This window comes from Lonchura striata, chromosome W, assembly GCF_050655825.1.
Source record: "Lonchura striata isolate lonStrDom1 chromosome W, ASM5065582v1, whole genome shotgun sequence".
NCBI lineage: Eukaryota > Metazoa > Chordata > Aves > Passeriformes > Estrildidae > Lonchura > Lonchura striata.
Window position 1 is genome coordinate 16163249 of NC_140743.1, and position 12628 is coordinate 16175876.

The 12628-nt window shown below is 47.7% G+C and overlaps 1 protein-coding gene across 1 annotated transcript; it reads left to right on the forward strand.

Annotated features, from left to right (window-relative positions):
• The first annotated feature begins 204 nt into the window (after positions 1-204).
• LOC146763110 (uncharacterized) lies at positions 205-5924 on the forward strand. The gene is made up of 2 exons (XM_085571129.1): positions 205-398; positions 2276-5924. The coding sequence occupies exon 2, from the start codon at positions 3295-3297 to the stop codon at positions 5284-5286; it is 1992 nt and encodes a 663-aa protein (XP_085427255.1). The 5' UTR covers positions 205-398; positions 2276-3294; the 3' UTR covers positions 5287-5924.
• The last annotated feature ends 6704 nt before the right edge of the window (positions 5925-12628 follow it).

Genomic DNA, 12628 nt, shown 5'->3' on the forward strand with positions numbered 1-12628 from the left:
GCGGGGGATTTCTCGCATGTCATAGACGCGGCACGGGCACAGACAGCGTCGGGGGCGGCGGTGGCCACCAGCCAGCCATCCGAAGACTGTGTGACGGCCGTGGGGGGAGACAAGAGCGGCGCCAGGCCGGGCGGGACGCGGCGTTGGGGCTGTGCCCGCGGCAGCAGAGACAAGACATAACGAGCGCGTGCTGATGATGTCAGTGGAATGCGGAACTGCGCTGGGCGCCAGCGCTTCCACAGCGCCCGAAGGGAGCGACCCAGAACGGGACCGGAGTGGTGTCAGGCCCGGCCGGAGAAAGGGAGGCGGCGTTCCCGAGGGCACGGCAGCACCGGAGCCGGTGCAGACACGGCGCGGTCAGGGTGGGAGTCAAAGCGGGCACCGGCGTGGCTGAGAATGTGGGTGCTGGGTTTGGAGAGGCAAATTTCAGACACCAGGCCTGAGCGGGGAGGGAGCGAGCAAGAGAGGCGCAGACATGCTGAGACAGGCAGAAGCGGGGTGTGACTGCACCGGAAATGCTCCTCTCCGCACCCCCCATGCCGGTGCAGGCGGGGGCTGGGCAGAGCCAGTGCAGGGACTCCCTTTGGTCACCGCCTCTCCACAGCAGATGTGAGCAGCACACCGCCCCTTGCCTTTCATCAGCAGGGGCGGGCAAACAACAGCCCAGCTGCATTGTGGCAGCGATGGAGCAGAGATGCTGGGATTTTTTCCACGGCCTCAGTGAGCCTGCAGCCGCATGGTGCAACTGCAGTGGACATCCAGAAATTAACAACAAATACACAGCAGTGCCCAGAAACCACAGCAGCCAAAGCAAACAACTTTTTACAAGCACATCCATTGCATCAAATACCCTGCTGCAACGCTGAGAGACTGGACTTCAACATTCACCCCAAAATTAGATTCAGTCAGTCGCCTTTTGAAACGATTGCAACATAAGGTTTTTCCAAACTTCTCCAATGTTTCTAAACACCAACCCCAGACTCTTCAGTTAGGTCAACAGAAGTTAGTTAGCAGCTGCGCCCAGCAGGTGTGGTGACAGGTCATGATTGTGTGGAACACAATGTAAAGAATGGACATCTTATCATAATGAAAATTGAAATAGAAAATTAAATAGCATTAATTTTTAGTAATTTATTATTTGAGGTTTAAGCTAGGTTGCATTTTAACATTTTATTAATGATAGAATTGATTTTTATATAGTCTGGTTTGAGTTTAAGTTAAGTATTTTTTAATTAGAGTATATCACATCAAGTTTATTTTAGGTTTGGGCCCGGAACAAGTTAAGTTTTATAAAAGTGTAATTGATAATGAATTTATATATTATTAATTTGATACATATGGATTTCAAAAAGCTAATATAATTTAGCTATTCTTTACCAAGATTTTTTATATATTGAGTTTAAGTACTGTTTGATTCAAAAATTATTTTAAGTTTTCAAAGGTCAAGTTTATTTAGCTAACAAAGTTTAGTTGTTTTTCTTTAAGGATGGGAAGATTTTGACTGAAAGAGTTCACAAAATAATAATGAACAGTGATTTAAGGAGAAGACACAATTTGTTGGATCCTTGGTTTTGTTTTAGTCTTTTCTGTTTTATTGTAAGTTTATCAGCATATAAGAGTTGTAAAAGAATTTATTTTCAGTTTTCTGAGATTGATTTTGTTGTTTAATAGTCAGTTTTATAGTCTGTTATTCCTTTGTAAAATGATACAAAGGGTGTTTGTTTTCAAATCCTTTCTTTTATTTTTAACTATTTAAGTGTTTTATAAATTGTTGCCTTCAGGGGAAGACAAGGTGACCTGGTTGCAAGGAACAGCACGGCAACCCGTCTTCGCCCAGGCTACTCAGGCCAACAACAGATGCTGACACCAATGTGGTGGACGGTCGAAAAGCCTTTATTATCTTATCTCATGTGTTTAAATAGTCTTGGGGGACTTTGCTATGTCAGGGGGGTTTGGTAGGGTCTCTAGGGTTAGTCAGGAGTGGAAAACTACTGGGTTAGGTGTGGTTACATTCTTTGGGGGTAGTAGATAACGTGCTGTAGGAGGAGAGGGGGAAGGGGTCTTTCTTTCCATCACATCCCGAAATCTTCCGTTTGCCTGTCCCTATCTACTACATTTATGCAATCTTATCCAGGTTGCATGCCATTTTGAAATCTCATTTTGGATTTTAACTGTATTGTGCATATTTCTAGGTGGACCTTCTGGTTTGTTTTTATATCTCTTGTGAGTGGAATAATTGCATTTCTATTTTCTATTATTCTCAAATGTTTTTCAGAAGATCTCAGAGGGAGATGCCTGAAGCATTCTGTCAGCCTCTTGTCTGTTGGGAAGGATGGATAAATATAATTATTCATAATAATACAGCCAGGATGAAAACAGTCCTCCCTGCTGGCTGGACAATGCCTTTGCCTACGGATGGGTCCGAAGGTCGAGTGGACTGTTCCACCTCACCTCCCGAAATGTATGGTTCAGCCCGCACCTGTAACCCTCCCCTAAAACATCAAGTGCCTGTAACCCCATTGGCCCAAGCCTTGTTCCAGCCCATCTTGAAGCCCCCTGATAAGGGGTCTCCGAGGGGCCACACCCTCTCTTGGATCTTCCCCCTCATAGGACCTCCACCCTCTCCTAGAGCATCGTCTTGTCTCTCCCATCCCCTCAAGCCTCGCCACGTGCTACATCTGGCAGCTCCAAGCAAGACCTGTCTCCATCCCTAATAAACCTTATATCCTAAGAGCAGCCTTCAGAGATCTCTCGTCTCCATTCATCTAAACCATCCTGGAGCACAGCACTCCCTACAGACTGGCACCCAACGAGGAATACTAACCCACACAGACCTGCACCCATACCTCTCTGGAAGCCTCTCCAGATTTTCTACCTGTGGGAAACTTCTCCATGGACGGTAACTAAATAACCTGTTGTCCCCTCATCGGTGTCATGAGCACAGCATTTCGTTGCTAGGCAGCATCGAAACCGGAGCTCTTTAAAAAATTGCCGAGGCAATCCTCGAGCACTGCGATTCATTACCAAGTAGCAAGTTTCCGGAGCCCTTGGAGGATTTCTGCATTGAGCACACATGACCGCTGCAGAGCTGCAGAGACCTGCAGCTCTGTAAGGAGCCTTGCATGGCACACCGCCACGTGCAGAGAGCACACAAGAGCACTGCTTTGCACTACCTGCACAGGACCTCTTGAGGGGAGCTCCCGCAGAGTCCTGAGCACCGACTGGAGGGTACGTCGGAACTTCACAGAGGACCCTGCTTTCGTGACATCGAGGTGAGCTACACAGGTCTAAAATATGGGACAATCCCACTCTGCCCCTGATCGAGATCTCTATAAGCTACTTAACCATCTCTTACGTAGCTATAACAGTACTTTGTCTAAAAAAGAGTTTAAAAACCTTCTAGAGTGGATTTTGCTTAATTTCCCCAATGCCAACCATTCAGCTGTTTTTGCCAGAGATTTTTGGGACTCAGTTGGAAATAGACTTTTCAATGATATTTCACGCCGGGATCCCGACGCTTGTGAATTGCTCCCAGCTTTTAGAACCGTTGCCGACTTGTTTGCTTCACAGAAGCCAGTTCCAGCCACGCTGCCGGTTCGCGTGGTTTCTGATGACCCTGCCCACGCCGCGGCTCCCCCCGCCACACTCGCGGCTGCCCCTCCCACCGCCGCCTTTGCGGCTGCCCCCCCAACCTCCCCGCCACGGTACCCCTGGCCACGCCTACCCCCTCAGCAGCGTCTTTGGCGGCGATGGTCACCACTGCCGCTGGCCTGTTACAAAGCCACGTGGCTGCGTTTTTACAAGCAATACAGCCGGGCCTCGCCGCAGCCGACTCGCCGCCGCTGTCTTCTGCAGGTGTGCCTGAAGGTCTGGGAAGAGGCGTCACCCGCGCCGCGGAGCCACGTGACCACACCCCCAGTCCCAGTGCCGCCGCGGCATCTGGCTGGAAGCCCCGCGCCGCCACCCCAGCCCGACCCCCCCCAACCACGGGGAAACGCTCCGGGGCTCCATACCGTGCCCCTGCCATCTCCCACCCCCGTGAACACGTGGCAGCTCTCTTCCGTGGCCCCAGCCCCTGTGCCCGAGCCCTCCAGCCGTGCAGCTGCGGCCCCCATGCCCAAGCCCCCTGGACATGCGGTGGACACAGCCACCATCATGGCTCGCCAGACGGACCTTGTGACGCGCCCCGCGCATGCGCAGCTCGCGATACCTGCGGACCAGCCACTCCCTACCGTCCCCACCGCGCCTCTGATGCAGTTTCCCGCTTCCCACGTGCCCCATGCCGCAGTCTATGCCCAGCCAACGTCCTGGCGCCCCTCCATGGCAGCACCAGCGTCCCCAGTCCTGGCTGGGGAAACCCTGCTGCCGCTGCCAGCACTTCTGGGTTTGCCGGCTCTACCACCATATCCATCTGCACAGCAAGCCCGGACGGATCTTCCTACAGCCTCATCACAAATAGTTTTCCCTACACCGCCTCCTTCACAGCTTCTGGAAACCCAGCCTTACAGCCACCAGCAGCTCCTCCACGACCGCAGCCTCCAACTGCCCCCCACCCTCCAACCAATCTGCCTGAAGTGCCACAACATGATTCTACAGCATCCTATGCATATCCCTCTGTGTCCCTTCCTCCGCCGGATCTACATTCTGTGGCTGCAGCCCCAGCTTCGAGATATCTTTCCGCACATGCAGGTTCCTCCCATTGTGCCTCTGCTGACAGGCTCCACTCCTCCTGCTCCTCTGCCCCAGCTACCAGCAGCTCCTGCACCCCGGCAGACACCTAGTAGTCCCAGGACATGGACAGTTATTCCTTCCCAGGACTTGAAAGAATTGCAAAAAGCAATAAATGACGGTGGTATCTCCTCTTCCTATTTTAAACAGCTGTTGAAAAGTACCATAGAAAGAACATATCAAACCCTAAAACGCAGTTTAAATCAACAGAAAGGGGGAGTAGATCAGGCTACACCTCAAAGGAGGTTGAGTAAGGCTCTGTATGTTTACAATTTTTTAAATAGCTCTGCAGGAGAGCCTGACCCCCTGATTTATAGACATTTCCTGAATAACAAAAAAGCAAAAATAAAAGGGCACCCCCCAATTTTAATCAAAACCTTAGATCCAGGACAAATAGAAGGACCATGCAAATTTATAACAAGGGGGAAAAGGTTTGCTTATGTTTTCACAGGTGAAGGACCCAAATGGGTCACAGCGAAGAATGTGAAGCCCGCTGGTACCCCCACACCAGGCAGTACTTCCACAAGTGCAAGCCAAGAAGTGGGCACCCAAACCTGAACTGCGCAGAGTCAAGAAGAAATGACGTGCCAGAAACAACTCAAGAAAAGGATGGAGATTTATTGTTTGCATGCGTGCATGTTGCTTTTGTTCTTCTGTTTTAATTTTTGTATTGAAGTTCTACCTGTAAGTCAACCAAAGACAAATGCCTGGGTTGGTTTAGCCAAGTCTGCAGGCTCTGGTACTATCTGCCTAGCTGACACAAGCCCTAACAGACCTTTTTCAACCTGTTCAATTAGAGGACCATTTCCAGAACGTTTTGATAATGTTACCTCAGTTAAATTCTTCTATTACACTAAAGCAGTCAAACAAGTTAAGATGTTGACTCAGTAAAGAAGTAAATGCCACCTCAACTATAATCAGTGATTTAATAACGGATAACCCATTTTAACTGAACAGTTTATTTGATGGTTTGAGCTTTGCACCTTAGCTAAAGGAACTCTGTAAAGTAGGCTTGATTATTCTAATAGTAATAAGTGTAGTTTTAATAGCAATACCCTGTATACCTCAGAGTGTGCAGAAAATAGTAGTTAAGTCAATGTTTGGTATTTCAAATGGTTTAACAGAACGGGGGAATTATTGGGAAGGATGGATAAATATAATTATTCATAAATAATACAGCCAGGATGAAAACAGTCCTCCCTGCTGGCTGGACAATGCCCTTGACTATGGATGGGTCCGAAGGTCGAGTGGACTGTTCCACCTCACCCCCCAAAATGTATGGTTCAGCCCGCACCTGTAACCCTCCCCTAAAACATCAAGTGCCTGTAACCCCATTGGCCCAAGTCTTGTTCCAGCCCATCTTGAAGCCCCCTGATAAGGGGTCTCCGAGGGGCCACACCCTCTCTTGGATCTTCCCCCTCATAGGACCTCCACCCTCTCCTAGAGCATCATCTTGTCTCTCCCATCCCCCATCCCCTCAAGCCTCGCCACGTGCTACGCCTGGCAGCTCCAAGCAAGACCTCTCTCCATCCCTAATAAACCTTATATCCTAAGAGCAGCCTTCAGAGATCTCTCATCTCCATTCATCTAAACCATCCTGGAGCACAGCGCTCCCTACACTTGTCAACTGTAAATCTTATGATTTCTTCTAATTGACATACTTTTTCCCACAAAGAAGATTCAAGAAAAATGAATCCTTGTGTCTTTGATCAATTTATCATCTTGAACTTCAAGTGCTTATTTCATGTGAAAATCTTGCTATGTTTTAAGTATCATATATGTATTGTTGGTATAAGCTTTGTTTTAGATAATATGTTAGGGGACATCACTCCAATTTAAAGTTTGAGTCCTGGCCAGGCCCTGATTTTAACTTGGACTGAAGAGCTTGCCAGCAAAATCCAGAGGTTTTTGCACAAAAATAAATGATATGCAGGTTATTTTGACCCACCAATTTGATCCTACAAATGTGACAGCTGACACAGCTTTGAGGTGAAACTTGTCAGGCCTGCCCAGGAAGGAATGCCAAGGGTTTTCACTGGAAACAAATGTTTCAGCTGTTTGCAGATTCTGAAATGCTGGCACAATGTTTCTAATGACCATGCTTTGTTCAATTTTATATATGGTATTTAGAATCTCTTTCTTTTAAACTTTCTTGAATTGTTATCGATTTTGATAGGTTTTATGCATTTTATCATTGAGGTATTTTGTCGTATTTTATATTATGTTTTATATTTTTCAACCTTCCTGCTTTAAAAAGGAGGGAGAGAGAAAAAGAAAAAAAAAGGTGAATAAGTGCCTGAAATAAGGCTGGAACGAGGCTGAAGATTTTGTGTATTTTAATCTTTTTAAATAATTCTTTTGTAGACCCCATTTCGCTGATCATCGAGAGAAATGTGAGAAGAATCCCAGACACTGGACAGATCAAATTGAAAAAAACATTCAAATTAATAACTTTGGGCAAGGATTGTGTTAGTGTTTTCACAGGAGTTGAAAGTGGGGGTTTTTTAGCTTACAGGCCCTCAAAAACAATTCTTACAGATTTAGAGATGATAGCTCAGATCATTATTAAGGCAAGAACCAGTTTGCTGACAATGTCAGGCAAAGATTTTTTTATTCATTCATTTACCTTTAAAGAAAAAATACTTTGAGTGGGCAATGCAAAAGTCACAAGATTTTTCAGTCGCATTGTTAGAGTCTCCAGGAGTTTGCACAGTTCATTTTCCAGCTCACAGAATATTAAATGCAAAAATAAGTTTTAGAGAAAAACAAAAAAAAGTCAGGAACCAGTGGAAGGGGTGACAGTATTCACTGATGATTCCGGGAAAACCCACAAATCAGTGATCACGTGGCAAAATCCAAAAACAGGGAAATGGGGATCAGATATCAAAATGGTACAGAGTTCACCACAAATTATAGAATTGGAAGGAGTAGTCAGGATTTTTCAGTTATTTCAGGAACCCTCAGTCTGATCACAGATTCAGTGTATGTTGCAAATGTGGTCAAACAATTAGAGGGATCACTTTTGAAACACACAGACAATGAAATTTTATATTCATATATATTATGCATTAGAACAATCCTAGAAAACAGAGAACACAAATATTTTGTTACACACATCAGAGTGCATTCCTCACTTCCATGGTTTCTAGTAAAAGGGAATTCTCATGCAGACAGACTCACAATGCCAATCTCACAGACACTGTCAGACATTTTCGAGCAAGCAAAATTGAGCCATGCATTTTTCCACCAAAATGCACAGGCAGTGATGGAATCCTTTCGCCTTTCTAAAAGTCAGACAAAGGAAAACATCAGTTCTTGCCCAGATTGCCAGCTTGTGCAGCCACATGCATTCACAGGAGCAGTCAATCTGAGGGGATTGCAAAGTCATCAGTTGTGGCAAACAGATGTCACAAAATATCCATCCGTTGGGAGGCTCAAAAACATTCATGTTTCAGTTGACACATTTTCAGAGGCAATTTTTGCATCATTCCAAACAGGGGAAACCACAGAACATGCCTGCAGACATTTTTTACAAGCATTTGCATCATTAGGGGTGCCACAAGAAATAAAAACAGATAATGGTCCAATTTACACAGGCAAGGTGCTTGACTGTCTTGGTTTGACAAGACAGGAGTCTGTGAAGGAGGGCAAAAAGCCTCCTGTGTAATGGAGAAGGTAAACCCCCTCCCTCTGAATTACTAGGATTTTTAAATTAAAAGGCTCTCAGGCAAAGATATAGGAATGGGAGTAACAATTCTTTACTAGGAGAAAATCAGATAACAATTTAAAAAAAAGGCAAATGCAATCAGTACAAACAAAACTAGTGATAAAGTCCACAACCTGAGGATTCGGGGTGTTGGTAGCAGTCTGGTTGAAATTATAGCTGCTCCTCTTGCAGTGGCTGATAATTGCAGCTGAAGTGGTGATCTTTAGAAGGGTATAGTTTTTCTCTGAATATCTAGTGGCAGTTGGGCCGGTCTTCCTCTGCGCTGGGGTTGCCTCCGAGCTCCGCTGCCGCTGCCTCACTGCGCTCCAGCTGATTTTCTCGGGAGTCCTGCCGAAGGAGCTGCTTCTTTGGGAAATCCCGCAAAGAGAGCGAGCGGCTCTGTCTCCTAAAAGGTACCCCTTTTATCCAATAAAAGAGTGCTTGGCTTCCCCCTCTGGGTGGAGCACCTCACAATGCGATGGTGTTTTGTTACCAGCCCTGCATTGAATCAGTCAATGGCCCATTAACAAACCATTACTTCTTCGAGCAAACCATTGTTCTTGAGAGATAACAAACCTGCTTAACCTCTAACAGATGGCAAATAGTATACAAGCTTATCTTATAACCCAGGACATTATCCACCCCTTATTCTATTTCTATCTGCACACCATGAAATCTTACACCCAGTTCTTACTTAAGACCAAGTTCCCTGTGGTATACAGTGGGTCTCCCCATCTTTCTGCATTACCCACCAAGTGTAGCCAGGTCCTTGAGCAAAGACAATCCCACGAATGGGTTGGTCTTTGCCTGAGGTGGGATTAATTCAAACAGTTTTCCCTAAAATACCTTTCATATGTACTACAGGGACCTTATCTCCATCTACTGTGTGTAAGGGTTCTGACTGGGCAGGGCCCGCTCGATTGACAGACTCTCGGATGTTGACTATCCAGGTTGCTTTTGCCAGGTTAATTTCTCAGTTTCTAAATGTTCCCCCACCAAGTGCCTTTAGGGTAGTCTTAAGGAGTCTGTTGCACCGTTCAACTTTGCCGGCAGCTGGAGCATGATAGGGAATATGATATATCTATTCGATACCATGTTCTCTGGCCCAGGTGTTGATAAGGCTGTTCTTGAAATGGGTGCCGTTGTCAGACTCAATTCTCTCAGGTGTGCCGTGTCTCTACAGGACTTGCTTTTCCAAGCCTAAGATGGTGTTCTGGGCAGTGGCATGAGGTACAGGGAAAGTCTCCAGCCATCCAGTGGCGGCTTCTACAATGGTCAGCACGTAGCGCTTGCCTTGGCGTGTCTGGGGCAGTGTGATGTAGTCAATCTGCCAGGCCTCTCCATACTTGCACTTGGACCACTGCCTACCATACCATAGGGCTTCACTCTCTTGGCCTGTTTGATGGCAGCACACGTCTCACAGTCATGGATAACCTGGGAAACACTGTCTATGGTTAGATCCACCCCTTGGTCTCATGCCTACTTGTAGGTGGCATCTCTGCCCTGATGACCTGAGGCATCATGAGCCCATCGAGCCCGGAACAACTTCCCCTTATGGTGCCAATCTAAGTCTATCTTTGACACCTCTATTTTTGCTGCCTGATCTACCTGCTCGTTGTTTTGGTGCTCCTCATTAGCCCGACTTTTGGGGACATGGGCATCTACATGACGGACTCTCACCGTTAGCTTTTCCACCCAAGAAGCAATGTCTTTTCATATATCAGCAGCCTAGATTGGCTTTCCTCTACGTTGCCAGTTGGCCTTCCTCTACCTTTCCAGCCAGCCTCACAGAGCATTGGCTACCATCCACGAATCAGTATAAAGGTAGAGCTTTGGCTACTTCTCCTTTTCAGCAATGTCCAGAGCCAGCTGAACGGCCTTGAGTTCAGCGAGTTGGCTTGATCCACCTTCTCTTTCGATAGCTTGTGCAACTTGGATTGTGGGGCTCCATATGGCTGCTTTCTACTTCCGGTTCATCTTTACAATGCGACAGGAACCGTCAGTGAAAAGAGCGTAGCAGGTCGCCTCTGCTGGTAGTTGGTTGTATGGTGGAGCCTCTTCAGCCCTTGTCACTTGTACCTGCTCCTCATCATCAGTGAGACCGAAGTTTTCACCTTCTGGCCAGTTCGTAATTATCTCCAAAATCCCAGGGCGATTCAGGTTTCTAATATGGGCGCATTGAGTGATGAGGGCAATCCATTTGCTCCATGTGGCGTCAGTGGCATGGTGGGTAGAGGGAACCTTTCCTTTAAACATCCACCCCAGCACCGGTAGTCGGGGTGCCAGGAGGAGTTGTGCTTCTGTGCCAATTACCTCCGAGGCGGCTTGAACTCCTTCAAAGGCAGTCAAGATTTCCTTCTCTGTGGGAGTGTAGTTGGCTTCAGACCCTCTGTAACTTCGGCTCCAGAATCCCAGTGGTCGGCCTCGAGTCTCCCCAGGCACTTTCTGCCAAAGGCTCCAGGACAACCCATGGTTCCCGGCTGCAGAGTAGAGCACATTCTTGACCTCTGGTCCCGTTCTGACTGGGCCAAGGGCTACAGCATGAGCGATCTCCTGCTTGATCTGGGTGAAGGCTTGTTGCTGCTCAGGGCCCCAGTGGAAATCATTCTTCTTTCGGGTAACCAGATAAAGAGGGCTCACAATCTGGCTATACTCAGGAATGTGCATTCTCCAGAAACCTATGGCACCCAGGAAAGCTTGTGTTTCCTTTTTGCTGGTTGGTGGGGACATAGCTGTCATCTTGTTGATGACCTCAGTGGGAATCTGGTGCCGTCCGTCTTGCCATTTCACTCCCAGGAACTGGATCTCTCGGGCAGGTCCCTTGACTTTGCTCTTCTTGATGGCGAAGCCAGCTTCTAGTAGTATCTGGATGATCCTCTCACCTTTCTCAAACACTTCTGCCGCTGTGCTCCCCCACACAATGATGTCATCAATGTATTGCAGGTGTTCTGGAGCCTCACCCTTTTCTAGTGCAGTCTGGATCAGTCCATGGCAGATGGTGGGGCTGTGTTTCTACCCCTGGGGCAGTCAGTTCTAGGTGTACTGCACGCACCTCTAGGTGAAAGCGAACTGAGGCCTGCATTCTGCTGCCAGAGGAATGGAGAAAAACGCATTAGCAATATTAATGGTGGCATACCACTTTGCTGCCTTGGACTCCAGCTCGTACTGGAGTTCCAGCATATCCGGTACAGCAGTGCTCAGCGGTGGAGTCACTTTATTTAAGCCACGATAGTCTACAGTCAATCTCCATTCTTTGTCAGATTTGCGCACAGGCCAGATGGGGCTGTTGAAGGGTGAGTGGGTTTTGCTGACCACCCCTTGGCTCTCCAGCTCCTGAATCATTTTGTGGATGGGGATCACGGCATCTCGATCCGTCCGATACTGCCGGCGGTGCACTGTCGAGGTCGCAATTGGCACGCGTTGTTCTTCTACCCTTAGGAGTCCTACTGCAGAGGGGTTTTCTGACAGTCCAGGCAAGGTGTTCAATTGTTTAATATCTTCTGCCTGTACAGAGGCTATTCCAAAAGCCCACCTGAGTCCCTTTGGGTCTTTGTAATAGCCATTCCGGAGGAAGTCTATGCCTAGGATACACGGAGCATCTGGGCCAGTCACTATAGGATGTTTCTTCCACTCCTTCCTAGTCAGGTTCACCTCGGCTCCCACCAGAGTCAATTGTTGTGGTCCCCCTGTCACACTAGCAATGGAAACAGGCTCTGCCCCCACATGTCCCGATGGTATCAGAGTACACTGTGCACCAGTATCAACTAAAGCATCATATCTTTGTGGCTCTGATGTGCCAGGCTTTCGGATCCACACTATCCAGAAGATCCGGTTTTCCCGTGCCTCTCCCTGGCTAGAGACAGGGCCCCTCTAACACTGGTTATTATTCCTTTCCTGGGCATACATACTAGAGGTCCCTTCAAGGGGGTCTGACAGATTGTACCCACAAGCTTGTTCACGGGAGGTTGAGGCTACCTTCACTTTAGTGGAACTCCCCCGGTTAGTTTCCCTCTTTGAGTTGACGGACCCGTGCTGCCAGGACAGAAGTGGGTTTCCCATCCCACCTCCCCATGTCTTCCCCATGGTCACACAGGAAGAACCACAGATTAGCCCTTGGGGTGTACACTCTCTCTCTAGCTGGGGATTTTTGGGCGCTGATTCTGGGGCTTGTGACTCTCATGGGTGCTGCATTGA

Coding starts and splice junctions, on each gene's coding strand:
- LOC146763110 (XM_085571129.1), top strand. CDS start 3,295: ATGGGACAATCCCACTCTGCCCCTGATCGAGATCTCTATAAGCTACTT.